General features: G+C 43.2%; 1 protein-coding gene across 1 annotated transcript in view; it reads right to left on the bottom strand.

The window, feature by feature from the left end:
* Nucleotides 1-27,204, bottom strand: part of BMPR1B (bone morphogenetic protein receptor type 1B) — a 308,301-nt gene extending 281,097 nt beyond the window's left edge. The window contains exon 1 of the mRNA XM_085641155.1: nt 26,914-27,204. Coding sequence (XP_085497281.1) covers nt 26,914-26,986 — 73 coding nt within the window. The 5' untranslated portion in view covers nt 26,987-27,204. The remainder of the gene's footprint in view (nt 1-26,913) is intronic.
* Nucleotides 27,205-27,460: the final 256 nt, after the last annotated feature.

The following is a 27,460-nucleotide window of genomic DNA, read 5'->3' as shown; positions in this document are numbered from 1 at the left end:
AGTGCTACTTATGTTCAATGAAAATCCCCATGAGCTACTAATAATATTAGTGTCTTAATAGCAACCACATCAGACAAGATTACATGAGTGGCCACGATACGCATGATTACCAGCAGTGAACACCTTGGTGCAAGGGTTCCCCGTAGTTATCTAAAAAGGCTGTGTCAATTTGGAATGGCTCTATGTTGGAAATACATCACAGCCATACCTTCGAACAATTGTGTGAGAAGTTGGCCTGGTATATGCTGTCCACTAGTTATAGTGGGCACCTTGTACCAGTCCAAACAACCCTTATTGATGAATAGGTTTGAGACAACCTTTATTGAAAGCTATCCTAGTGGTAGTGGTAGCTATGGAGAGCAGCCTTCAGGTTAAGTCTTAAAGGAGTGTAAAGCAGCTTGGTTTACCAGATTATAACTAAATAAAAGGAGAACCACACAAGGTATATATATATATATAAAATATATGTATTTATTTCTAAACACTCTCTACTAACCTCTTTATGAAGTTAGAGAGTAAGGCACACAATGATACAGTTATTAAACGACAGTAAAGAGCACAATATACAATGGACCCCAAGGGGAGACCAAACCATATATTAAGAAAGTGGTATAAGAACCATGACTTGACCAGACACAGTGCCTAGAGCCTGTAGAATAGCTGGGACCCCAAGGAACCACCCAAGGCAGTAACACCGGGGACCCACGGGGGACATGTGCAGGGTGAGAACTCAGCCGCGAGCCCCGTACAAGTCAATGGGAAAGTCGTGGTTGGAATTTTAAAGAATAAGGACACTTAGCAGAGGACTTTGAGCAAACCCTTTCAGACTTAGAGGGTTCTAGGTTCAGCACCCATGGGAGTACTCGTGTTACCTTACCCTGGGCAGCCGGGTGCATAGGGGTCAAATGGTGTCGGGAAAAGTCGTTGATTTCAATGGCGATGTGCTGCAAAGTGCTGCTGCTGTGGAAAGGAGAAGTGTCCGGTGTGATCTGAGCCTGGATTGAAGATGTGAAGAACCTGAAAGCAGAGGGGACAGAGTCTGGGTCTCTTGCCAGTGACCAGGGGCACGATAGACGAATGTCCACAAATGTTGGGTGTTTCAGGTGCGAAGAGGTGAAGCTTGACTCCACTGCCACGGGGACCAGGAGGCGTTGGCGGTGACCACAGTCCACAGGCGAGCTGCCCAAGAAGGATGTCGAGTGATGGAGTGTCAGTTTCCAGATTGGAGACTAACAAGCCTTGGCAACGGCAACCCACGCGGTGAGAGAAAAACGGCTTCGGTGTGGACCAGCAAGGTCCTGTGGACTCCCCAAGCGATGGAGAGTCAGGGCACGTCTGGAGCAACCAGGTAGGCCTGTTGAAAGTCAAAGTACCCTTGTCAGGGACCCACAAGTTGACGGACAAGGGATCGCGAAGGGACCTCGAGAGGAATCACTAGATACCAGTCCAGGCCAGCAATCTTCGGTGGAATCACTGCTCAGGGTCTGGACTGCTCAGGGTCTGGACTACAAGTAGCCCAAAGCACAGCCTCAGGGATCGCCAAGAAGCATATGCTGCTGCAAATGGTCGCGGTATCCAGGGGTTCGGGTTACACGGTCCCCACGAGGGCTTTGGATCTCAGGTTTGCTGAGAGCATGGACCGGCCTCGGGGAAGCTTGGAAACCCACCTCCTGTGTTGCAAAATCGTCGGTGTCCTTCGAGACCAGCATCGATGCAAACCCGACAGATGCGTCTTTGGTGCCTGCCTTGCAGGGGAGTAACTCCTTTATTCCAAGGGAGATTCATCGGTCATCCAACGTCATGTAGATAGTAGAAGTTCTGGGATTCTGTAGTAGAGTTTCGTGCAGTTAAATCTAATGTCCTGTAGTCAAGGGTTCCTACTTTATACCCAAGGAAGGGGTGGGACAAACTCTGGGGGCCCACCTATGGGAGGATCAGAAGAGAGGGGTGTCTACACCTATGCCCTTTGACCAGCTTCGCGCCAGAGCAGGGGCTGAGTGCCCCTGCAACTGGTTTGAGTTGGACTATGCATAGGGACACCAAATATGCCCCCAGTGCAGACATCAAAGCACTCTTGGAGGGAACCCACCCAGCCCCAATACTCTAAAGCCTGTCTGTGAGGTGGTTACACCTCCCTGTGACAGGAAACCTATTGTCCAGGCCTCCCTGCCGGAGGTTCGTCCATCAGCAGGAGGGCAGACTCATGTCTGTGGCTGGCAGCATCCATTTTGTGATGCCAGGGTCTGTGAAGCTGGTACCGGGTGTACCGGTGAAGTAATGGTTCTCCCTCTAGTAGGGTGCAATCATACCTCCCACACCAGTTACTGGTGTGGAGGTATAATTCCAAGGAGCTTGATACCAAACAAAACATGTTTTCATGCAGCCATTCCAAAGTTAGCATTTACCGCGAGGTTATAATGCACTTAAGAGTATATGGTTTGGCTCCATCACAAACATCCTCGGAATTAAGGTTCCGAAGGCTGCAGAGGGGCTCTGCTCATGCATGCGCACCGTCTCACATAAAACCCAGCACCCTGCCTTCAGGATTTATAAGGCCTGCCATAGGGGTGACTGAAAGGTTTATATGTGCAGTGATAGGGAGAGATATAGGGAACCTATATCTCAGTAAGGGGTGCATACACCACCTTACACAGGCTGCTGTAGCAGACCTGTTGTGTCATTTTTAATGGCTTCCCAGGGGTGGCACAATACATGCTGCAGCCCCTGCTAGGCCTCTGAGGTACCTATGCCCTGGGTACATAGTATACCAAAAACTAGGGACTTATAGAGGTACCCTAGATACCAATCTGGAGTGTACCTAAAGTACATGCAATCAATTTAGAGAGGATGCAGCTAGGCTTGGGCCCTGAATAGCAGGGTCCCAGCCAGAACTAAAGTTGAAAAACAGTGAAACATCAGCAAAAAATAACCATAAGAAGCAGATCCTACTCTCCTACACCTTGGCACCAAGATAACTAGTAATAAGTCTCCCTAAAACCTGTATGATGTATTATTCAAATATCAGCTTCAAATGTTTTGAAAACTCAACAAGATTTCTCCAAACATCAGCCCATGAGTTTTGAAAATATACAAATCTTTATCTCAAATACATGCTTTTTATATTTAGTATAAATATATTAATTTAACCAAGCAAAAGTTTCTAAATTAGGGGACTAGGCTGAACAAAGGAGAGCTGCCTAAATGTACCTAATGGTAGATGGAGAGCTACCAGTAGCTCACGAGCTACTCGTTGGAGAAACATGGATTAGACTAATTAAGGAGACACTAAAAGTGCGCATAAACAACATGGGAGTTCAGTGAGTTGGCACCACAGTCTCATTAACCGCTTCGGTGCTCATGATGAGCCCAGCTCGTCATGAGGCACAGTGGAGCTGTGCTCATGACGAGCTGGGCTCGTCATAACCGTCACGGCCCGCCAATGCGCGATGGATTCCCCGCCTGTGCGGGAGAATGAATCAGTGGGCGGGGTCGTGACGAGCTCAGCTCATCATGAGCACAGCTCCACTGTGCCTTATGACGAGCTGGGCTCGTCACGAGCACAGCGCCACCGCCACCGCCCCCCACGCCGCGGGGGAATTACCCCCGCGTGGAAGGGGTTAAGTGCTTAAATTCTAAACGAGTAAGTGTCGGGCCTTTTGTTCTGAAGCTCAGGGTGCCGAATAAGAATGAGAACATATCTGTTTGCTAGAATGCTTTCGTCGGGTCAAAATGCAGTAGATCAGTGTTTCCCAAACTGGGGTCCGCGAACCCCCAGGGGTCCGTGACATATTCCCAGGGGGTCCGTAGGCAGCAGTCTTTAAAGCACTGCAAAGTTCCTTGTATAATTAAAAGCTTTCGAGCAACAATAAAAGTGTCTAGATAATGCCAGTGATTAATGTAGCTGCCAGAGAGAGATGGGTATTGTCCAGTGGCAGCTTTGACTAACTAATATAGCACAGAAGGTAAATATGCCTACTGCAAAGAACGTGTAAAATGCATTTTAAAAAACAGTATTTTATGTGCATAGGTTAGTTACTGCTTTTGTCACAGAGATTCCTCTGTTACTGTGCACTTCATACATGACAATTGTACTCTAGCACAGTGACCTATAAACTGTCATCAAAGTGCTGCTTGCAAACTGCATGGTACAAGTTAGTAACTTATGTTTTTCCCAGTCGTTCATTATCCTGATGCTGCTAAAAAGATTTATTTGGGTGGAAATACATTTTTAATGTTAAAGTCAGTGCAAGCCACTGTGTTATGTTCTGACTCCTAAGTTTGTGCTTTTCTAGATCAAGCACTCTTTAAAAATGCCTACCAGTATGAATGGCATGTGAAGACTGCACCTTGTAGTCCCCTCTACCTTATGTAACATTTTCTATGCACTGATTTATGTGTATGATTCATTGTCTCCATATGTGTGTGATGTAAAGTGCTATGACATCCTACAATGGTATAAGAGATGCTATAAAACAAATGAAGTACATGTGACAGAGGGGCTATGGAGAGATGAGAGGAACTGTTGGAGGTTGATAATAAGGAAATCATTGAGGAAACCCAATAAAGATTGTCATATCCTGGTGCATAGTAAGGTGTTCATTTACTATTCTTTAACAGCTAATACAATTCAATATATAATGATAAATGTGTTGTAGAATGCACCATTTTTTCCTAAATGTTTTTAGGGGGAGAGCCTCCCAAAGCCCCCTTTGTAGTGGTCAAGCTCACATCCCGCACTTGGGTACACCGTATAGGGACCAGTCTTTTTTTGCAAATTCCTTCAATATAAAATACTAAAATCCTTAGTAATTTGAGTATTTGTTTTGTGTGCACACGTGTGTTTTTTTTTCGAATTACTGTTTTAATATTTGAAATTTAAATCTTACAAATTGCTTGGGGGTTCCCGACTTACAGTGGTGACTTAATGGGGGTCCTCAGGAGTCAAAGGTTTGGGAACCACTGCAGTAGATGATTTTGGACAGAAACTGCTTTACGACCTACACTCGGAGTTGCATTGCAATAGATGTACTCATCAGTCGCAGTACAAAACTACCACTAGCAGGGAGTCATAAAAAGCCCTGCTTCATTAATGCACGGGGCAGGATTGCTTTTGCGGCTCCTTGCGAATGGCTATGAATGAACTGAGGTCTGCGAAGTACAGCAGCCCCCCCCCCCCCCCCCCATCCTTGCGTCTGCAGTCGCATTCACATTCCAGGCCTCGTCCAATAAAGCAACAGGGGCTGGACTAAAAACAGTCACATAGACTTTCTGTGAAAGGCACTGGGAGAGTCTGCGGTGGTCCCCTAGACCACGGCCTGCTTCTCTGACGCCCCTAACTGATTTACAGAGTTGAAGTTCTTCATCATGGACAACTTCCACTTTGTGAATCAATAGAACCTGCTCTGAGAAGTCAGTGACTAGCCAAATGCTTGTGCGGGCAATTGTGGTCACAAAGCATTTATACTGGTCACCCCTTTCCTGCCCACTTCATTTTCCGATTAGCAGAGGGTCACAAATTCTGCTCTGCAAGTCGAAAAAACACATTTCTGGCACACAACATGTCTTTTGTACGTTGCAGCTTCTTGTCTTGCTGTCACAAAGCCTGTTATTTTGTGACTCGCAGGCTTTGAGACTGCAAAACAGTTTTGTTTCTCAGGCTCCAAATTACTAAGGTATCGAACTCATTGTGACTAACAAGGAGTCATACTACCTGGCAATAAGGCAAATACATAAAGGTATTGTGCCCATTTTAGTACTAGCGCCTGTTTACACCAGAGTGCAGTATGCTGGAAATGTGAAAAGGGCATGGGAGATTTCCTGCTCTGAAAATGTTACTCTAGGAGGGACGTTTCAGGAGACAAGGAAAAAGCTGAACCAAGTACTGGGAACAATTAGGACAATGGGCCTCAAAGAAGCACACTTGGGAGTAGTCATTGAAGAAATGAATGCCCACAGTAAAGCACAATACTGAAAAACACGCTGGGAATAGTAAGGGAGAGAGATTGCCAAAATGGAGCTCAACCGACAACCGTAAAAGGGCAAAATGAGAAAATAACATTGTGAAAATTCAATATAGCAGCGGGGTAGCGGAAAATGTTGAGAAAGGATGAGGGAAAATGGAGTCGACTTGGAGAAGACAGTGAACAAAATGACTGCAACAGACTAAGTGGCAGAAGATTTTGAGACATAAATGCGGGAAATGGGACCAGAAAGTCACATATTTATAAAATGGTTAAAAATGGTAACTTATAGGGATGCCCCCTCAAGAAAGTTTAAAAAATGACTGGCTTTAAACAATGGGACTGTATAGGCATAGATACCGTAGGAGAAGTGCTAGAGAGAAAAGTAATGACAACTTTTGAGACACTACAGAAGGAATATGAACTGTCTCACATTCAACATTATAAAAATAAATAACTCACGCACTATAAGCTGTTGATTGGGAGGCAGCCCTGATGCATCCTCATGAAGTGACCATTAAAGCTAGACTACGTTTTATTCAGCTAAAATACTACTTTGCATATATTACAATCGTAGTAGACTGCTGACAATGAAAAGAGCTGTCACTAACATGTCTGAAATGTCTAATTACATTCTTCCACACGATTTGGGTATGCCATAAAGTGACTTTTTATTGGGCGGAAGTAATACACGAGTTTGAAGCCAACATGGAGACTGAATTTCCTGATAAGTCACAGCTGGCGATACTGGGCATTCCAGGGGATGCTGATCTTTCCATGGCTGCACTGTTGTTGTGTTTCCTGGGATTTGTGGTGGCCACGCCAGATATGGCCTAGCTGTGGGGACAGCAGTGAGTTTCCACTAAATCCATGGGGAGGCTGGTATTTGAGGGAAGGGGCTACTCCTGAAAATTTGAGGTGATCTGGAGTAAACCGAGAACTTATTATGAGGTGGAGGAGAGAAGACAGTATCATCGAGCAGTGGAGACGCAACGCTTGACACCCCTTTGAGACACGCATATTAAAATACATACATGTAAAAGGTCAGTGATAGACTCATTTTTTTTTTTAAATATATTTTTATTATTTTTAAGACAAACAAAACAAGTGCATTGTATATCAATGCTAGCTGTACATTCAGCATCATGTTTTGAAAATAAAACACTTTCTGGAGAAAGCCCCTGCTTCCAAGTATGCATTAGACATTATGGAAAATGCTGTCCAGAATATGTTGTCAACTCTTAAAGCATCCTAACATCAATCAAAGTCTCTGGTAATAATGTCTCCGTCACTGCCATACGGTTATAAGTATCCAGTTCTCAATTTATCAAATAACACGAAATGCAATCCCATTCCCTCCCACTTATCCCTCCCCCCTCCCTAATGGCGTAACAATGATTTGTAAACAATATTTAATGGCAAGTCATAGTTGTGATAATAGCAAGTGTGCCCACTTTAGTAATCCAGAAAGCCCTTCTATAATGTCAGAGGTAGTGGCATGAGAGAAAGCGTTGTAGTCGTCCTTTTAAGCAGGCGTAAACCCTCGAGGAGGAGTCTCCATCCCTAGTGTGCTCAAGTCATGGTCAGTGCCTGTATGAGGTGTTTTCAATAAGTGTACTAGCGCCTCCCAGAGGTCAGTGATAGACTCATGGGAGAAGACCAACAGAAATATTGTTGATGGCGTGGGTGAGTCTTGTGGGGATTACACCAGTCAGTTATTCTAAGTGTGACATACTATTTCATAAACTGTACCTATGTTAATGTTATGTTAATATGATTTGTAGGGTGCATGGCTGTCCCAGCAACGGGGCTTCCCTACACTGGACTCAGTAACCAAAAATCAGCAGGAGGAACAGAGAGATTAATGAGAGACCTGGGAGGCAAAAAGCCAAGTTGTAAGTTTTTTTCAGAAGCACAGATCATTTTGAATAGTCCTCAGGTCATGAGGCATACTGTTCCAAAGGACAGGTGCCAACACCCGAAAGGAGCATCCACCCAATTTCTTTCTCTTAAATCGGGGGATCGCTGCCAAATTGAGTTCTGCAGAGTGAAGAGCTTGGGTAGAGGAATAGGACACCATGAGTAGTGAAAGAATAGGAGCTCCTAAAAACTACATATTCTTATGTGCAGTACTGAGAACCTTAAACTGGATGTGTGGCTCAATCGGCAATCAGTGAAGCTTCCGAAGAAGTCCTGATGAGGAACAAAACTTGGGAAGACCAAACAGAAGGTTGGCCGTAGCATTCTAGACTGATTTCAGCCTCCTCAAAATGGATTTCTTACAACCCAAAAGAAGATGTTGCAATAGTCAAGACATGAAAAGCAGGGATTGAAAAAAACCTATGATAGGTGAAAGGAGACCAAAACAGGAACTTGCAAGAGTTCTCACTCGAGATTCAAAGGAGAGGGAGTTGTCATGCCATATGCCTACCTTTTGGATAGAGGATTTGGGTGAGGAAGGAGGTCCCAGAGACTCCAGCCACAAATGTTCACCCCAACTCTGGGGGTGCTTACCAAACAACAGAATCTCAGTTTTATTAGAATCAAGTTTGATACTGTTGTTATCCATCCATGTAGCCACCGCCAGCATACACTCCTTAAACCTAGCAGCATCTTGCGAGGAGAAAACAAGTCGGGTGTCATCTGCATACGACACTATAGAGATCCAGAAGGTCTTCACAATCTCCGCTAAGGGTCTGACGTAGACGTTGAAGAGAGCAGTGCTCAACGAAGAGCCCTGTGGGACCCCGTGTTCCAATGGTTGCAGGGAGGAAGAGAAAGGAGCAGAAATATCCTGAAAAGAGCGATTGCTCTGAAAAAAGCTAATCCAGGAAGAGCCTTGCCACTGACATCTATATCGCACAGGCAATGTAGGAACACCTTATGCATTACGATGTTGAAAGCGGCACTCAGGTCCAAGAAAATAAAGGCTGTCAGCTCCTCTTCGAAGTGATTCCGTTACTGTGAACAGGGCCAATTCAGAGCCAGGATTCGAGCTGATGCCATTTTAGGACATGTTCAGAATGTGATTAGTTTCAAGAAACTCCGTTAGAGTTTGTTGACATGTTTTTACACCACTTTCCCCAGGAAAGAAAGCAGGGAAATAGGGCGATAATTTTCAGGTTTGGTAGGGTTGAGGGAAGCTTTCTTCGGCGAGGTAACTACTTCGCCTGCTTCCATGCCTGTGGGACACAGGCCGAAGATAGAGAGCGACTGGTTAACTTGAGAGGTATGGGAAGGATGTCCTCAGTGAGCATAAGGACCAAATCAGGTTTGAGGGGGTCATCCGGCGGAGCCCGATTTCACTGTGAGGCACAAAGTCGAAAAGGAGGGTAGATCAAGGGAAGCAAATTCAGTGAGTTCTGTCCCAGATTGTAAATCGGTTGAGCTGTATAACTAGGAGCCCTAGATGGAAAATGGGAGTAAATAATGTTGATCTTTTCGATGAAAAAAGTCAGCTGTTATTACAGTAATCAATAGAAGCCCCAACTAGTCCTGTCATGGCAGGTTTCGTGGGACTATTTACAATAGGAAAGATTCCTTTTGAGTGTTTTTTTGCTATTTATGATCTTATTAGAGAGGACTTCTGCATGTGCTCTCCTTATTGCTTTGTGATATGCTTTAATAGCACACATATTTGTTGTTTTGGCCACTGCATCATAGGAATTTCTCCATGCTCGCTCAAGTACTTTGCACTGTTTTTCTCTGCCACCAGCTCCTTGTCGAACCAGGGGGCGGAGGGCTTGCTTCTGAACCGAGCTTGACAAGGTGGTAAAAGCTTGCTATGGGCTGAGGTGAGCCAGGACTTTACCTTGGAGTCAGCGTGATCTACATTGGTATTTAACTCAAGGGTGGTGGCAGATAGGTAGATACTAGGTTCCACCGGATCTTATTTGTGCCAAAGCCTTTTCGAAATGGTATTACAAGGGAAAGTATTCCTGTTATTTAGGATTGATAAGGAAATATGGATCAGACAGTGGACAGACCAAGTCACAGGTCAGGGGAGTTCAACCTCAAAATTAGAAAGATTAGAAAAACTGGATCAAGAAGATGCCCATCTGTGTGTGTGGGACCTCTAATTAGTTAAACCAGCTGAAGCGCAGCTAAATCGTCCAATAATTTGTGGGCCATAATTTCGCTAGGCTGGTCAAAGTGCAGTTTGCAGATTTGAGAACTAAGGGGGTAACCTGGTTAATAAGGGCTGTGCTGAAGACAGGGGGTCTATGAATCAAAAGGCCAGATAAAGAGTAGTTTTTATTCAATGAGATCTGAAAAAGGGCACATTCGGAGTCTGGAATAGAGCAAAAGTTCAATTTCCAGGCAATACCAGCTTTATAAATGATAGGCTCAATAGACGAAGGAGCGGCATAGCTGTCACATCTTGTAATGCTGAAGGCTGGAGGAAGGACTAAAAGAGGTTCAGCAGTACTGGTGGGACTGAGCCAGGTTTCAGTGAGAAATAAAAACATCTGGGGAGTTATCTTGAATGAAATCAAATAACTCAGCGTAGTGGCAATCTAGTGAGTGGCAATGAATGGCGTAAAATTTCATCATTGATCAAAAACTGTTCTGAAAAGGACATGAGACCAACAGGGAAGGGCTAGAAGGGTTGGCCCATAGTAGGCACAAACCCAAACTGTCCACACTTAAAAAAGATTTTCCTCAAGCACCATACATGCAGAAAATCCTTGCGGACTACTTGCTTCAACTGGAGTAGAGTAGGTAGATGAGAAAAAATAGAGCAGGTCTAGCTTCAAGGGCGCAGCATTCCTGGCCCCTGGCACCGTCCAGGTGCGGACGGGCGCAGATGGGCTTGCCTTTAGCGCACCAGCGGTGTGTCCCCACACTGGCCTGCTTTAAGTGCTTGAGATGTCGGGAGGAAGGCAGCATGGTAACAACTAAAGTGTTGCCTTCCAACACTAGTGGCCCAACCAAAATGGGCGCCAGGCAGTGATGCTACAGCAGGAGTAACACAGAGAAATGCTCAATATAAAACCCAATTCCACACTCCCGTCTAACTTACACTCTCCCCAAGTGCAAAAGGCAAACTGCAAAAAATAGAAATCTCCAACTAAGTACCCCTCCCTGGATATAAAACAAAGGCAAACAAGCTGCCTTTCAACAGTAAAATGGATTAGTGGTGGCACATGTTTCAGCATAGTTTTAAAAATAACAAAATAAAAACTCATATAGCAAGTGAAAACAGAATATACAATTGGGGTATTTTGAGAACAGATAGCGGGAGAGCTCCAAACCAGGCTCTTGCCAGCAATGTTACCATTCCTGATTACTGGGACCGGCGTCTGCGCACCAGCTTGCTTTAAATGCTTGGGATGTCGGGAGCAAGGTGGCATGGGTACAACTAGAATGCTGCCTTACCTATGCATTGTAATGCTGTTCTTTATGCAGAGGTAAATAAATAAAACCAGTTTTTAAAAAAAGTAACACGCAAAATGTGATGAAAACAAAAAATCTGGAAACTCAACTAGTGCCACGATAATCCACTTTATTTAGAACAAAAACAGAAAACCAAATAATAATTTCTACTGACATGTTTTTCACATAATGAAGATGTCCTCTGATGCAGTACTGGTCTAGAAAGTAGATGATTGTTTCCTGACACACCTATAGCGCACAATTGCCGTTTGTGTTTAAGCATGCATCTCAGTAATTGGGCTTTTTTCATTGTGGTGTCCCTCCCTGTTCACACCTTTAAAACACATTTACTACTGCCCTTGTTCTGAATAAATGTTGAAGCATGTTTAAGGTGGTACACTAACTTGCTAATGTGTGGATGCTCACTCCCTTTTTACAGTGGGCCAGCCAGGAACAACTTCAAATTGACCTTAGTTGTAGATCTGTCAAAATTACACCACGTTTGAATCGGTCAACCAGAAAGGGGATATTAGGCCTTGAGGGTGATGTAGTTTAAGCACTCACGTTACACTACAACATTTGTTAAATGAGATCAATAGGCCACATACACTAAGAGCTGATTGCAAAATACTGGTCGCAATTTTTAACCAATATTTTTGGGACCAGCGGGAAATTTGTGAACAAACCTATGTACTAATGGGTCAGTTCGCAAATTACCGAATCGTAGTTAATCACAATTTCATCTATCTCATGAATATTAATGAGGTAGGTCACAAATTTACCCCCTAGAATAGTACCCATCACTGGGATAGGGACCGGCTGGGGTCAGCACACCACCACGTCTGTGACTGCTTTTAAACATTGCATTTTTTAAATAAATGGAACCTCTTTATCTTAAAGGAAAACAGGAGTCATATAAAAAAAAAGTTTAGGAGTCATTTTTTTTAGGAGTAGACAGTGGTCCATTGGGCCACTGCCTACTCTTGAAAATGGTTTGGTCAACATTCACATAGGGAGAAGGGTTCCCTTGAGGAACCCTTCCATTTTACAAATGGCTTACCACCTCTTTTCAGGAGGTGTTAAACGATTAATATTTTTCAAGCGTTATTTTGTCGTAAAACATTAATACATACCACTACAGTTTGCAGGGGTGTGGAATTTAATAAAATATCAACTTATCCATGGGGCAGGTTGCTTCATAAATCTACTTGTCCTGTAACAAAATCCACTTGTCCCTTCGGTGCTGTCCTTTTGGTGCCATGTAGTGCGGAAACAAATTATGGCAGTAATCTCGTTATATAAGAGCTCTGATATAGCCTCTCTGATTATGCCAGGGCTCATTCCATAGTAGTGTTTGAATACTTGCAATCCCTTATGTTGCCACGTTTCTGCAGATCTTCATACTGGGGCTGAAGGAAGTGGTAAGCAATAGTTCCAGGGTTAGAATGTCCTTTTGAGTCTGTGCAAATCTATTAACTTGGATGTTTTAATGGTTTTCAGCAACTCTTCTCGGATCTTTTCCCATACTGAGAAATGATGAAAATGTACTCCTGACAATGATAGACATAAACCTTCTGCCAGAGTTGGGAAAGAAGTGGTTGGAGGGAAAGTGAACTTGCAAACACTCAGATTTTCGCATGAGCAAATCTACACATGCACATTTGCTCATGCTAAAATGCAGTTCACAAATATTTTCTAGGAGTACTATTTCTTGTCCTATTTCTGTAAATTCTTGGGAATTCATGAAAGCCATATAGCTTCACTTAATGCAAGGACATATACCATGGGTGCAATTTTCAGGCTTTCTTTAATAATTGGGACCCTTATTTGGTCTGGGGTTGACCTTGAATGACCTTTTGTGTTTATTAAAATTATGTCTCTCTCTCGCTCTGTATCGGTTGGCTTCACTGTGAGTGACAGCATTCTGCTCTTTCACAAAGAGCATATCGGCACACAAAGTAGTTTTGTTCAGTGACAGTAACTACTGTGGCAGTGTGTACTTTTTGAGACCAAAAATAATTTTTGCGTTTGCCAATGTTTGTTATAATGGCGAGCACCTGGCAGCTACCACACCAATAAGGTTTTACAAAAACCGTGCTAAAACTAGTAACACATTGACAAAACTAAAAAGCTGGCCACCAATTTCAGACGTACTGGCTTTGCCAATGCTTGTTTATTTGTGTTGCCCATAATCTTATTGAAACTGTTTACACTGATTTTCCATTATGTATATTTTTGGGAAACACTAGCATGCATCAACACGTTACTAAATGATGCTGCAAAGAAATGGTACCTGAAATTTTAAAGTAGTTAAGCAAAATGGGTTTTTTTCTGCTTTGATTTTTTTAAGAACATTTTATTTTGAAAGCAAAGAATCATCATCTTGCTTTTAAGCTTCTGCAAATATTTGCATCAAATCAGAGAGCACTCTGGGAGCATTATACATAGCCTCATATTGCTAAACTTTGAAAATGTGATTACACATTTTTACACTGGAAACACTGTCAGTAGTGCAGTCAGGACTTACAACATTTACTTAGAGCACTCACCCTAATAATAAAGGCTTTCAATTAATGAACCATAAATACAGGTTTGAACAGCATTATCATACAGACAAAAATATTACCTTAACTGCAGACAGTGCCCATCTCTGATCCATTATGTGGGTACTGCAAAGTGGCAGTCAAAGGGTATGTGCTGCAGAGGGTTGGACCTACTTGTCAAAAGGACAAAATACACATGAAAATGTGTTGCTCTTGACCCCAAACAATATGTACTGGGCTTATAGGAAATCCACATTCCTGAATTTGGTATTTGGAAGGGATGTCCTAAACATGCCCTTCCAAACCCAAATTGTGATTTGGTAGCTTGCTAACAAATCACAATTTGAGGTTTGTACATAAGAAATGGCATTTTTGCAATTGCAAAACAGCTTTGTACATCTAGCCCAATAACTTTTCTTTTGAAGGCGTGCTAAAGAGTAAGGAATGTGGAAATAAGTTTATGTAAAATTTCTAAACACACGAATTTTAACAAGATGGGTAGGATTAGATTTCTGCAGGAACCAGATTTGAAATGTGTCATAGGGTAGCTGGAGCTACTGTAAACGATTTTAATCTGTTCAAGTCCATCTGGCACTGGGTGCTGGATGGGTAGATACTTTGTATTGCACAGTGCTTTGTGTTTTGAAAACAACGCTGTTGAGAATACGTTTTTTTTTTAATGAAAACTAATATTAGCAAAAAGGAAATAACATCACGCTCTAGCAGAGCATCAACCAACCTCTAAAGTCAGCGACTGGAGAGATGCAATTATAATAGACATAATTTTCATCCTGAAAAATTGGCCCAGAGAAATAGTCTTAACGCCAAAACAGCGTAGATGCTTTTTATTTTCTTGCATCTCACAAGCTTACTTTTAATGTGGGTAATCCCAAATCTTTAATCAATTCTGTGAGTTCATTTGAGACACTATAGAGTTATAAGTGGATACATATATATGAAACTTAGGATGCTAAAACAGTATTCATATTGCCCTTTATTTGTAAATTTCAGCAACTTTTTTTTTTATGTATTTTTTTTTTGTAAATATTTGTTGATTATATTCTTTACTTATTATTTATCTTTGTGGCTTGCTCGTGCATTTTTGACAATTGTCATAAAAACAAAGCATAGAGACCATGGCTTATGTGCTTCTCAAATGGTATTTTTTTTATCCTCAGAGAAACAATGAGCATTATTTCTTACATTTCTAAAAAAAAACAAAGTGTGCAGATGATGTATGTGGATGAATGGTTATATTTTGTCTTTCCTCCTTCCTTATAATCTTCTCTGTGGTCTCATTTGTTTTAATTAGGGATTGGTTCTTTGCCGGAGATACGTATTTTGATTCATGGTTCCTTCTAAAGAATCACTCTATAATACACATTATTTTTCGATGAGAAGAGCCAACAAGGTCCAAATGTTCAAAAAGTCCCACTTCGGCTAACCAGGAGTCCAAATTCCAGATAAATCCACTGCCCGGGTATTATGTTCAATGAAATAGCTTCTCATAAGATGCATGGTTAATGCTGCTGAGAATTTGAAGGACCAGCTGTGTTCCACAGCCTTTTCTGTTTCTTAATGTTTTATACTGCCACATGTGGCACTGGCCCTAGCCAACTGCCCACTAATGTTTGGACATTTTGTGGATTGTCTAACTGGCATGTATTTCCACTAAACCTGCTGAATTCTGTAAGGGAGCTCTGATGACTTTTACCTGTTGAAGGAATATTTCTGAAACTAATTTAAAGGTGTTTAAAATTGCAACAACAACATCCCAACCCAAGATGACTGTATGAAAGGAGAAGCAATGGAAAGACATCCAGAGATAGACGACCTGGAGCCACCGAATAACAACTTACCAATTTCAGGTCGGTGCAGCAGAGGTATGCGTACACAATATATTAAGTATACGTTTTCTGTGAAATTATATCAGGAATATTAATGAACAAATAGGGGCTTAATCATAAATGTATGTACGCATATAATCTGTACAGTGCATGTTTTGACATCTCCACATATGCTCTTACTACACCGAGCATACCCGTGCCAAAGTGATATTAGGAAGACAGGAGAATATCAGTGTTGTTTACTGTACACAACAATCTCCCATGCCACCACTTTGGAATGTAGCCTGTACACCATGTACTAGATGCAGTATGCACTGGTAGGTTTAGTGCACAAGACAAGACTGCACATTTTGCAAAGCATGCATAACGAAAGAAGACCGGGTACCTTCAGATGTTTCCTGGGGGAAAATCACAGTCCAGGGAAAATATTAATGAAGTAGGACATATATAATTATCATCACAAAGAATGCAATTTGTAGTTATAAGTCTCCCTCGTGGCTTTCACTGAGGCCCCCTACAGTTACCTAAATGTCATTACGGTTTCACGCACATTTTGATACCAAACAAAGGTTGTGGTTCATTGGAGGAGAAGCGGCAGTAAGTGCAACACACTCATTTCTCTCCTGCAAATATACGCCATGGCTAAAACACAAATTTCATGTTATTTGACGCTTTTTCCTAAAAAAGTATACCACTCTAACTTTTGCAGTATTTTAAAAAGCCATGAACAAACACTATAAAACAATTCACCCAATTGAACTGCATCTCTACAACAAGATGAGAAGAATTGAGTGGGTGGCCAAAGTGTAACTGACTTATCTTACAACAGTAACTGAGTCTGGCCTCATGTTGTGATGTACTGTTATGTTTTTCTCTGTTTTGTTCTCCTTTCCAAACACTGAAACAGCTGTTTCAATGGTAGCAGCAACGTGCTGTATTCAGGCAATGGCAAAGTGATCTTCCTCTATGCTGCTGTCTTGTGCTACGCTTCCTAGACTAGGCAAAAGAGTTTCCACAGCACACTAGCAGTAGCAAGGTACTGCACAAATGCAACCACAATGTTAGGTTATTGGTGTTTGCATATCAATGTAAGAAAAGTATCCATTAGTCTGATAATGACCAGTAACGTGCAATTGGTTAAGTAATTAAAGGTTCACTGTCTAAAGCAGAAGATTTGAGTTCAGAATTGATTGTCGAATGTTAACTAATAACTGTGCCGGGTGATCCGGAACACATCTCTTCATCTCACGTTTGCCCAAATATTTTCCTCACATGTAAAAGTTCCTAAGTGTGTCCTTTACCAGTAATCAAAATTCTAGAAGAATTTTCCCTTGGATCCCTAATTGTAGGTAGCTCAAATATACATGTGTGTTCCTCGCTGCTATATTGCTCCAGTGCAGCAATATCTGGATGCCATATGTGGAGTCAGAGTGGGCATTTTAAACAAAATTATGTCATACTTTAAAAATGTGCATACAAATTTAACCCAAACTTGTAAACTACCCAATTGAAATTTCAAGTAATCAAAACAGACTACACCAATGTTAACATGCGCCCCTTCAATACTCAATGCCTTTAAAGTTTCCCCAAGGGCTCAGAGCTGTGTTTAAGCTAAAAGTGAATATAACTATAATCAAAATCACTAGAATATATTTACAACATTAAAACAATAGAACAGACTTGCAAATCTTCCCAAAACTGTACATACTTAAGTAAGTGGAATAACAGAAACCACAAGACCAGCTTGTTCTGCAATTTACTGCCAAGTGAATTATTGAGATCAACACAAACATACAACTTTGTCTATTAACTATTTAATAACTGGTGAGTGATTCCACTTTACTATGTATGACTCATATTAATTATATTTAATGTTCCCTCTAGTCAATTACCGTAGTTTATCTCTGCTTCCTGAAATTCCAACCACCCCTATGTTCATGAATTAGATCACTTATAATGTACTCTGTGTAAAATTTAATTTTCATGTTTAGTGACTTGAAGGCTGTAGGGACTGGGCAATGTCAACCGAATACCCTGCTACAATGTTTGAGTCAACACTTCTGGCACCACGTGAGATTCAACAACATATTTTCTTCATCTGCTACCCCTCCAAAGATCAGAAAACTGTAGCTCACCTTGGGACTCATTACGTTTCATTTAGTGTATCCCTCTGCAAACAGTGCCAGGGGGCTAGCTTAGAGGCACAACAAACAACAAAATAAACAATGAATAATCTGATGGAACAACAAAACGCTGGCCCACAGGAATACTTGTTGGAAATGGCATGAATTATCTACAGTGGGGTGAATTTGGGGTGGATAATAAAACACACAATTTTAAAGTAAAGAAACGTATTTACAGCGAAGTAAATTAGCTACTGCAACACCCAAGGAGAGAGGTAATAGGGAGTTTAAAAAGAGTTATTGACCGATTCAAAAAACCATTTGTCTGTATAGGAGGAAGTATCACAGGAGTACTCTTTTGTGTACTACAACGAGCCTTTATGAATGGACCCCAACTCCCTGATAGTATTAGTGCAAAAGGGTACAGTCCTTTCAAATTGTATATCACTATTCCCAGAATGGTCCACTTTTATTCCTATGTTCATATCCTATTGTAAATGCTTTGGGTCCAATTCCCAAATGCATGTATGAATACATAAAAGAATACTACAGGAGCACTACGTTATGAGCCCCAACATGCCTTAGTGGCAAGGCTCCAAGTGCCTTTAGTTCAGCTTCAGTGGTAAACTGTTGTCATTCATGCTTGTATCTCGAGGAAGTGATGCCTAACTTTCAACTTAAAGTTGATGACATTTTTTCTAACCTTAGGTCTTAAGAAAGATTGTTCAGATGCTTTGATCGTCACAAATTTTGGATTGTCTGAGTTAAGGGTCTGAGGGAGCAGCATATCGAGAAAATGCGAGACATTAAACCCAGGGTACCTATCAGAGGCAATGTAAGGCAAGGGTGAGCCGTGCCGTTGATACAACTGTTTGTGTTTGCATTAGACAAACTCAGTGCTGTAAAATGTTGTGTTTTCTACACCTTGCCTAGAGGTGTGATCCTAACACAGTGAATGAAAGTGGAGCAGCATAAAATAAAGGAACATACAAAAATCACTGCTTGGAACATCACTAATGTTACAGGACACAAACTCATGAGCTCAACAATCATTTGTATCTTAACCTTGACTTTAAGTTCCCAAATCTTGTGAGTGGTACCATGGTTACCATAGTGGCCCCATCACAGGTTAATCTGCGTTCTTGCCGCTCAACGACAGCAGCATATTTTGGGCACATGGGAGCTTAAGCCATATCAAGTTCTTCCAATATAGTCGGCTATTAACTCCACGCCACGCATAACACCCAATGGCTGCTGTGACATGAAGCAACATGGGCTAGGTGACAATGAGCCCACTTGTTCACTAGGGGAATTAGCAGAAGGTACATTTCTTTCATCGTTCTAAGAAATCTTCAGCTTTAATTGGCATTGCTGTTGGTTAGCAGAGTCCATTTACTATCAGCCGGGGTATGCTTCCCGGCCAGAGAGAGAAAACTGATCCATATGGTATACACTCACTTAGGGAAACGGGACAGGACTGGAGACGTCACCAGGCACATGTTGCCTGTGCTGATTTATGAAACATGTAGATTAATAAGGAATAACAGTCTGTCTCGATGTTAGATTTTTGTGTGATTAGCCACATTCCCTTCAACTCCATGTGAGTCTCTTTCAAACACAGATTTACAATGTTATGTTTATGTTGTGATGCAGACTCCTAAACAAGAAAATGGAATTCAACTGTACTCAGTTCACAGCTTCTCCTTCAATAACAAGTTAATAACTCATCCCATGTACCAGGGGCACTGCTGGCAGTGAGGACATTCCTTGTAGCTAATACGCATTATTGAAAGGTTATGATTTGGCTCACTGAGTTTCAATTTTATTTAAATACCACCTATCATGAAGCAGGGCAAGTCTATTTTTAACCAACATTTATTTTTACCAACCACATTTCAATATGGGTCCTCGAGGAGGCCATACAACTTTAGCAGTCTCATTGTCTAAATACTGTCTCTGATCGTAGTCCTATGTTATTCAATGGCATGCTATAGGGGTAATGTACTTGGATTCAACACTACTCAGGAATCTCGCGTCTTCCAGGCAACTAGAGCCCTAGGGTGACACAAAACACCTAATTTTTAACTCCCAGACCCTACTCTGTTTCCTCTTGGGAAAAACACTGTGTCCTCATTCTGTCCTTCCTTGTTACGCTCGGAAACTGTTGTCCCCATGACTTGGCCACCTGATTCGCATACTGCATACATGCTCACTTCACTGAATTTCCCTCATCCCCACAGGAATACAGTCAAACACTAGGACACCCATGCAAAGCCACCCTGCCTCATTCGTTTACCATGATCTTTGCCACAACTGTCTCCTGCCAAGGGTGGCCACCTCCCTTCATGTTGTCAGGATCCCTATTTCTAGTTCTGCGTCTTGAACTAACAATCATTGCTATCAGGTGTTTACGTCTAATGAGTTCAATGGAAACAAACTAAGACTACAACAACAAGAATTAATTGGGGGTAAACTCTGTTTGGGAGGCCATGGGCCAGGCGGGGGCTCCTGGGCCACAGCCGTTGGGGCTGGCTTGGTTTGCCTCTGCTGTGCCTATCCCTCTAAAGGCTCTGCAAGCCAGGCCTGTCACCATTTGCCTCTCAGTGGAAGTGATGACGAGTATTCACTGGCTTCTTGGGGAGGTTTGTTTGGGTTTACTTGGGCTCAGGCTCAACACCACCTCCTGCAGAGCAAAAAGATAGTTGTCTGACCCAGTGATTCTCTTTAAAAAAAAAGACAAATACTTTGTTATACAGCAAGGAAAATACTACACACTACAATACTGCTGGAATACCGAAGTTGCAGGTGTGAGAACCTTATGATTCAAAGTGGGACCCCGCCGTCTCAGGCACTCTACTCAAGCCTTCCTCCCTTTGTTTAAGGGTTAATATGGCAGTCTCCAGCAGGGGTGCAGCAGTCTCCTCCAACGTATCTCCTCATACAGTCTCAAGGGCTCCAAGCCATTTTCAGTCTCTCCCTCTTTTTTAGGTGGTTTAGCTCGGAGTAGCATTGAATCTTCCTGCAGCGGCAAGTTTCACCGGCTGTGATCGGCCCTTCTACAAGCCATGCAGCATTTCCACTGGAGGCAAGCAGTTACCGGCCCTACAGTGACTCTCAGAGACGCCATGACAGGAGCAGAGGCTCCTGGCATAGGCCCACTTTGCAGTTGCGAATATTTCTCAGTTCATAGGATTCAGCCAGTCAAGTCTGTCACGAGTTAAGACTTTGGTCAGTCGCGCTGGTGCTTGCCTTGGTGGAGATAGTTGTCAGTCCTTTTCTCCAGGTGTGAGATTTCGACAGCAATACACATCCAGGTGATGTCCTAGGTCTTGATGGCAGGACCCTGATAATGAGCTGAGGTCTTTGATTTCAAGTCTGCCAGACACTATCTGTGGCATATAGTGCCATGGGGCAAGGGCCTCGGATCTTCAAATTAGGTCTGTTTCCTGGGCATGTCTGGCACAGTGCCAGGATCTGTAAATATTTAGGGGTACCTGGGTTGGCACAGCTGGATTGCATTCTTTATTTCTGTGGGGTGGTATCCATCGTACTGCACAAACTGGTGGTTCCACAGTCATACCAGGCTCGCTCATCTGCACACAGCATGTCGCAGAGGCCTATCCCTGCTTTAGGTGGGCTAGCCAATCTGGCACACTAGATCCAGTGACTTGATTGCGATGATGGGGCATACTACACAAAGACTTCTCGGCATTCTTCAGTACTGCCACAGTTCCTCAGATGAGGCTGCTTAGATCAACTGACGCTCGTAACCTTGTTGCTCACTCAAGTTGTGAGTCTCTTTTGGACAGACGCCTGCACTAAAGTCAGTTGCTAGTGACCCTTCTGATGGTCTGCTCCCCTTGCAAGGCTGGCGCTTTCCTTCTCTCTCACTCAAGCACAAGTCCTTGGGTCCCAGCACAAGACAGCAATTCTTTCTTCAGATCGGACTCCAGGTGATGTCTCCTCACCTCTGTGGTAATGGCTGTTTGGCAGACACTAGCCCTTGATACAGTGGTCCTCTGAGTACTGTACAGAGTACCCCCTACTCAGCTGAAGAGAACATGGAAATGGAACACCCAGTGGGTCAGCTTTTCCCACTTGTATACAGAGTTGGCACCCAGGGTATGTGGATTCTGAGCTTGCCTGTTCAGAACCAGTTTTAGTTAGTTCCCTAATCATGTGTCCTTTAGAGACTTCCCTCCTGACTCAGCCTTTGTCTTGAGTTGGGTGCCTCACAGTGGAGCACCTACAGAAGAGGCACAAAGATGTGCTTGCGCTCTGCACCTTGACTATCAACAGCCACATCTGACAGTGATCAGGAAGACAAACAAATGGTTACTTCCTTCTAAGCACCCATCACACCCTCAAAACATATGCTATAGTCCCACCTTTCACTCCTTCAATCCATCAAATGGTAGTTCCAGAAAAGCTAATCGGCAACCCTCTGTATCGCAAAGGCCCAAATCAGGAATGTCTGCCATACACTTCCACTGTTTGGGAAACAAACTTCACCTTCAGCGTGTGCATGTGTCCTAGAGCTTCTACAATGAAACCCATAGTTCTCTCTCACTGTGGTTCACTCGCACAGCCATTTACTGTACACCACTCCAATTAAACCCACCGGATCTTGGCGCTAAGATTCCAGGTTCACTAAGAGCAGTGGAATTTTGGGGGTTTGCGACACTAAGCTCCCACTCACACATCACAGGTCGAAGGGCCTGGTTTGACTGCCAGCACTACAAAACTAGGTGTGCTTTCTTTTTACAATGCTACACGCATGAAATCCATGACAGTGACAGTAGTCTTGCTGTCACTAGGAAGGCTTCACTTGGTGCACCACTCCATGTCCAGCACAAGTGCAGAACCTCTCTCAGGTCAAAAGAAGGTCTAGGCCTCCCCACATAAACTAAAGTACTGTGAGTTTGGGGCAAAAATGAAAAAAAACAGGTTAAATGATACTAGCAGTTTGAACGTGGAGATATGGGACATGACTGCACCATGCAGGGAACGCCCCTGTCCCAGTAATTATGTTATCAAATGAAAGGCTAGGAAAGTAATCTGTGTGCATATGACATGGAGTCACGTGTCCACCCTACTTCTGCCATGAAGACCACACCCCACGCGCAAATCAAATTAATTCCAGATCAGTAGTAAAGCACCACAGAGAATGAACTGCCTAAACTCAAGCCACACTCTCATCTTCATGTCCCTCACCAAAATGTTGGCTGTATTTTTCTGTTAATTTCTGAATACTTGCGTCTCATTGCTTGCCATAATTTCACTTTTATTTGTCACCCCTCAGCTTCGTGCATCACAGCTGAGGGCCTTGCATATAAGCGGCTCAGTTCAAGGCACATGGTGACAAGCAAACAATATAACCCTAGTCAACTCAAGTGTCACCTTGAATGAACTTGGGAAGAACATGGACATTGGCTAAATACACTGTAGCTAGCAAGCTATCTCCTCTGTCTGTTTGCAAAAGACATATTGTGAGCTCACCAAGAACACAGAGGGGCTTGCAGCCTTTCTACTGCTTACTACTGGCTGGCTTTACCATCACTCTCATTCACCTGCTTCTTATTCAATAGCTTGCTTTATCCAGCTTATGCTCTTCCACTGCTCATTTTTAGTGAACTACTTTTTTATTTTGTCTTAAGCACTCCACGAGAATGCATGTGCTTTGCAGCTGTCTCCCTAGCGTGCTTCTTTTTCCCTTCCACACTCCGTGTTGCTCTTTCTCTACTGTGTGCTTTTTGCTGCCACTTTCAGCGATGTCTATATGCTTTTTTACCCGATCCACGTTGCTCTCTCACCAGTTTGCTTTCCTTTCCTCCGTACTCCACGTTGCTCTCCTTTCCTAGACAGGTTGCTTTTCTCCACCCCCACCCTTTGTATTGCTACCACCTAACTGTGCCCACCTTTGTTGGTTACCAACTCCTCTGTGTTGCTTTCCCCCCTACACATGCTCCATGTTGCTTTCCCCACCTGCACCTATTAAAATATATGCTTCCCCTATCCACGCCTCATGTTGCTTGCATCTCCTCGTGTTGCTTACACTCCCTTTTTGCTTCCCCTGCACCCACTTTTAAAAAAAGCGGAAAAAATGATTTCACACTTTTGTATTATTTTTAGTTAGTCACCAATCAGATCTATAAATAAAAAGAATGCCTACGAAATGATGCCAGTGGCCGCATCATAGGCTTTTTTTGTAACTCTTCTTTAGCCATGCTGCACAGTTTCATAGATGTTGCACAGCATGGCTAAAAACCATTGGCAAGTCTAATAGGTCCCAAATGTGAGACCTATTGACTTTGTCAGTGCTTGTTGTTACAGCAGTTTAAAACAACAAACATTACCTTTGTGGCTAGTGTATTACTTAATAGAGAGTTCTTGTTTTCCTATAGTTTCCATTCAAGTAGCCTGTGAAAAAAGTAAAACGGACCAGGAACTGTCCCTAAATTATACAATCCTAGTTTACTGTCTAAGAAGAGATTGCATTACATACATTGAAACGTTTCCGCCAGACAAAGGGGAAGCTGCCCTGATTTCAACCTGTTCTGACAAAGACAATCACTGAACAACATTTGTGCTCTGTTTTTGCAAACAGAAACATACTTACTGGTTCAAAAAATCTCTTTTCCTAGAACACCCACTTTATTTTCATTCGTACGTTGTCCAAGGGAGAAGGAACATTACTCCAGCCTTTGTAATGCATATAAAAATAACAGGCAGCATCCGAGTTTAGTCTTCCTTCTAACATTTTGTTTTAATGCATATGGGCGAAAAACAAACGTAAATGTTTTCTCAGCTATGCTTTTTTACTGCACATAGAATCTTAGCATCCTGCCATATTCATGTGTGTCGCTGTATTTGCAAGCAGGATACATTTTATTTTTGTTGCTAAAGAGCCCCCCAAAATACAGGTACCATTATGTTTGAGGAGTTAAGGCTAATGTGCATGCCTCCAGGCACCTCATACCTTAACGATCTTAAAAAAAATTCATGGATACATCTAGAGTCTCACCACACACCCTATAAGACATTCTTCCTTAATCTACTGTCAGAGTCCAAAATTCAAGCCCCTCCTAGGAGCACAAGCTTGAACCGCACTTTCACTGTGATACTTCCAAATATATATATATAGTGTGTGTGTGTGCGTGTGTGTGTGTGTGTGGCGTACATGTAATACTATGTAATAATAAGGCAATTGCCCTTTGATAATGTGATTAAATGATGGGTGACCTGTCACAGAAAAATGATAAAATGCTGAATTGTACTCCGTATGACATAAACACACTGAACAATTCTATACTAAGTATGCTTTTACTTAAAAGGGTATTGCTTCTTGGAAACTCCCCATGTTTTGTGCTAGGTTGTTCCACTTAAAAGTAAGTTTATTCGTGTCTTCATCTTCACTCAGTGTCAACCCAGGCATCAAAGTAATTCATGTTTCGAGATTGCTTTTCCTGAAACCACCACCAGGTGACACTTGGGAAGCATACGTAGGCATATGAACTCCAAGGAACAGGCTGTCAAGATTGACCTGGGGTGTGCTCAGCTGCTTATCCAAGCACAAAACTAGGGGGGGGGGGGGGGGGGGGGGGGGCGTTAGCATACAGCGAAGAGCTAGGCATTCCCAGGTGTACGCTGTAAACATAATAATACTCCATATACTTTGGGATACGTGAAATATATGTAAACTTACTCTCAAGGAACACGTTTGGTGTGAAATGAAATAACTGATGGCCTGAATCGCGTTATGTTTCATGTCATTGAAGGCTTTCCCTAGAGGCAAAGCAGTGGAAGGAGGTCAGTGAAATACACTGATTGTGAAACAAAAGAAAAATAAGCATTTTTCTGATGAACGTTTTATCGTATACTCTTAGTTTAAAACCTCTAACATTTCATCATATATGTACCTAAGTTGGCAAATTATTGAGAAACCATTCCTGTACACAATTGTATATACAACACGTGTTGAGAAAATAAAGGTATTGCATTATTTCATTAGAAGTGCACATTGCGCAGAGCGGTAGCCCGGACAATGAATAAAAATGGACTGAAACGGATTCAGCTACAGACTTGTTCATCGAACTAAATCCCCCAAAATGTTCTTACGTATATGGGGATGCTGGGTGCAAAACCTCGACCAGGCGACCCAACCCCAGCATGCGCACCACACGACATGATTCCAGCGGGATGCATTTATTTACTGCATCTCTCGACTGAAGCCCAAGCCATTACCTTGTAGCTAGGCATCTAAATGTTTATAGCAAGGTGTGTCTACAACAGTCGCATGTTAACCAGTTCAAGGCTGCCGATGTCAACTGCTGTCCTGCGTTTTGTCGCCTGCAGACCGCCCCCTGCGGAGCGCGGCTCGTGCTGCTCGTTCACACCACCGTATTTGCCCTCCTTGACATTTGCCCGAGCACTCTTACTTCAGCCCTCTCGTGCCCATGTATACCAGAAGAATGCACGCGCCCAATGGTATATGCAAATACGTGAAGACTCTGCTTGCTCGCTTTAAAGCAGAAACGTCAGATATATCGAATTATACCAGGCTTTATTTTGGGAGAAGACGGGCTACGGAATATAAATCGGACCATCTACCAAACTGTATGAGAGAAAGAGTTGTACAAAAACAGAACAAATAGCAATCACACAAGTTAGATTTGTGCTTGGTTAAAACTAACAAATGCCACCTTAGTTGACAGAGTTGCGCGAGATTCGTTGCTACTGTAAACTCTGAAAAGCTGCGTGCGAACTGAGCTTGAGTTCAAATGCAAAGACCAAAATCCGCATCACTGAAACAAACCACGGCCAGGAGTCGGAGTGTATCAACTTTTCGGCAGGAGACGGCGCTTGCATCCGAATTAAAAGCAACTTTATAAACTGCCGGTTTCATGCGGACTTCCAGTGGGCTCTGACTTCAGCAACCCCCGGGCCGGACGAGTCCACTGTGCGCCACCGGTATTGGAAGAAAAGGGGCAAGACGTACAGACACGGAGGCGGCAGCGCACCTGGTCACAGGGAGCCGGTGTAGGGATAGTAACGGTCCTCTTACCCTTGGTGTGCAGGGACAGTAGCATCAGCAGGGACACATGGAGCTGCCAGCTGGGCTCCTCCAGCCAGCCCATCGCGGCGGTGCAGCGCTGCTCGCGTCCCCCGGCTCGCCTGCTGCTGCTCCCGGCTTCTTTCCTCTCACTTCATGCGGCGGTGCCTCGAGACGCCTGGGTGGAGAATGCAAATCACACGGCTGTTACTGCGGGGCTCTGCCACCCGGGGAAGGGGACCCCGCCGGCGCACCTCGTGGGGAGGAGCACCGCTCGGCTCCCGGGCTGGCTCGCCTCTGGAGGCAGAGCGCGGCTTTGTAAACACTTGGAAGCATTTACCCTCGCGCCGGCTCTTTAACCCCTTCCTAGCTGCAAGCGGCGCACGCACAGGCTGGGCAAGGGCACGAGGCTCGTTTTACACACTCACTAATACTGTGTCCGGTTGTAGCCCGCGTCAAGGGCGCACGGACTTAAAATATATTATGGAAACTCAGTGCGACTAAACAACGAAATAATGAAACATTTGTAAAGTATTCTCTGCCATTTATGAAGGAAACC

Source organism: Triturus cristatus, chromosome 2_2 (genome assembly GCF_964204655.1).
Source record: "Triturus cristatus chromosome 2_2, aTriCri1.1, whole genome shotgun sequence".
In the NCBI taxonomy this organism is placed as follows: Eukaryota; Metazoa; Chordata; class Amphibia; order Caudata; family Salamandridae; genus Triturus; species Triturus cristatus.
Note: the sequence above shows the minus strand (reverse complement) of the source record. Positions and strands in the feature narration are given on the sequence as shown.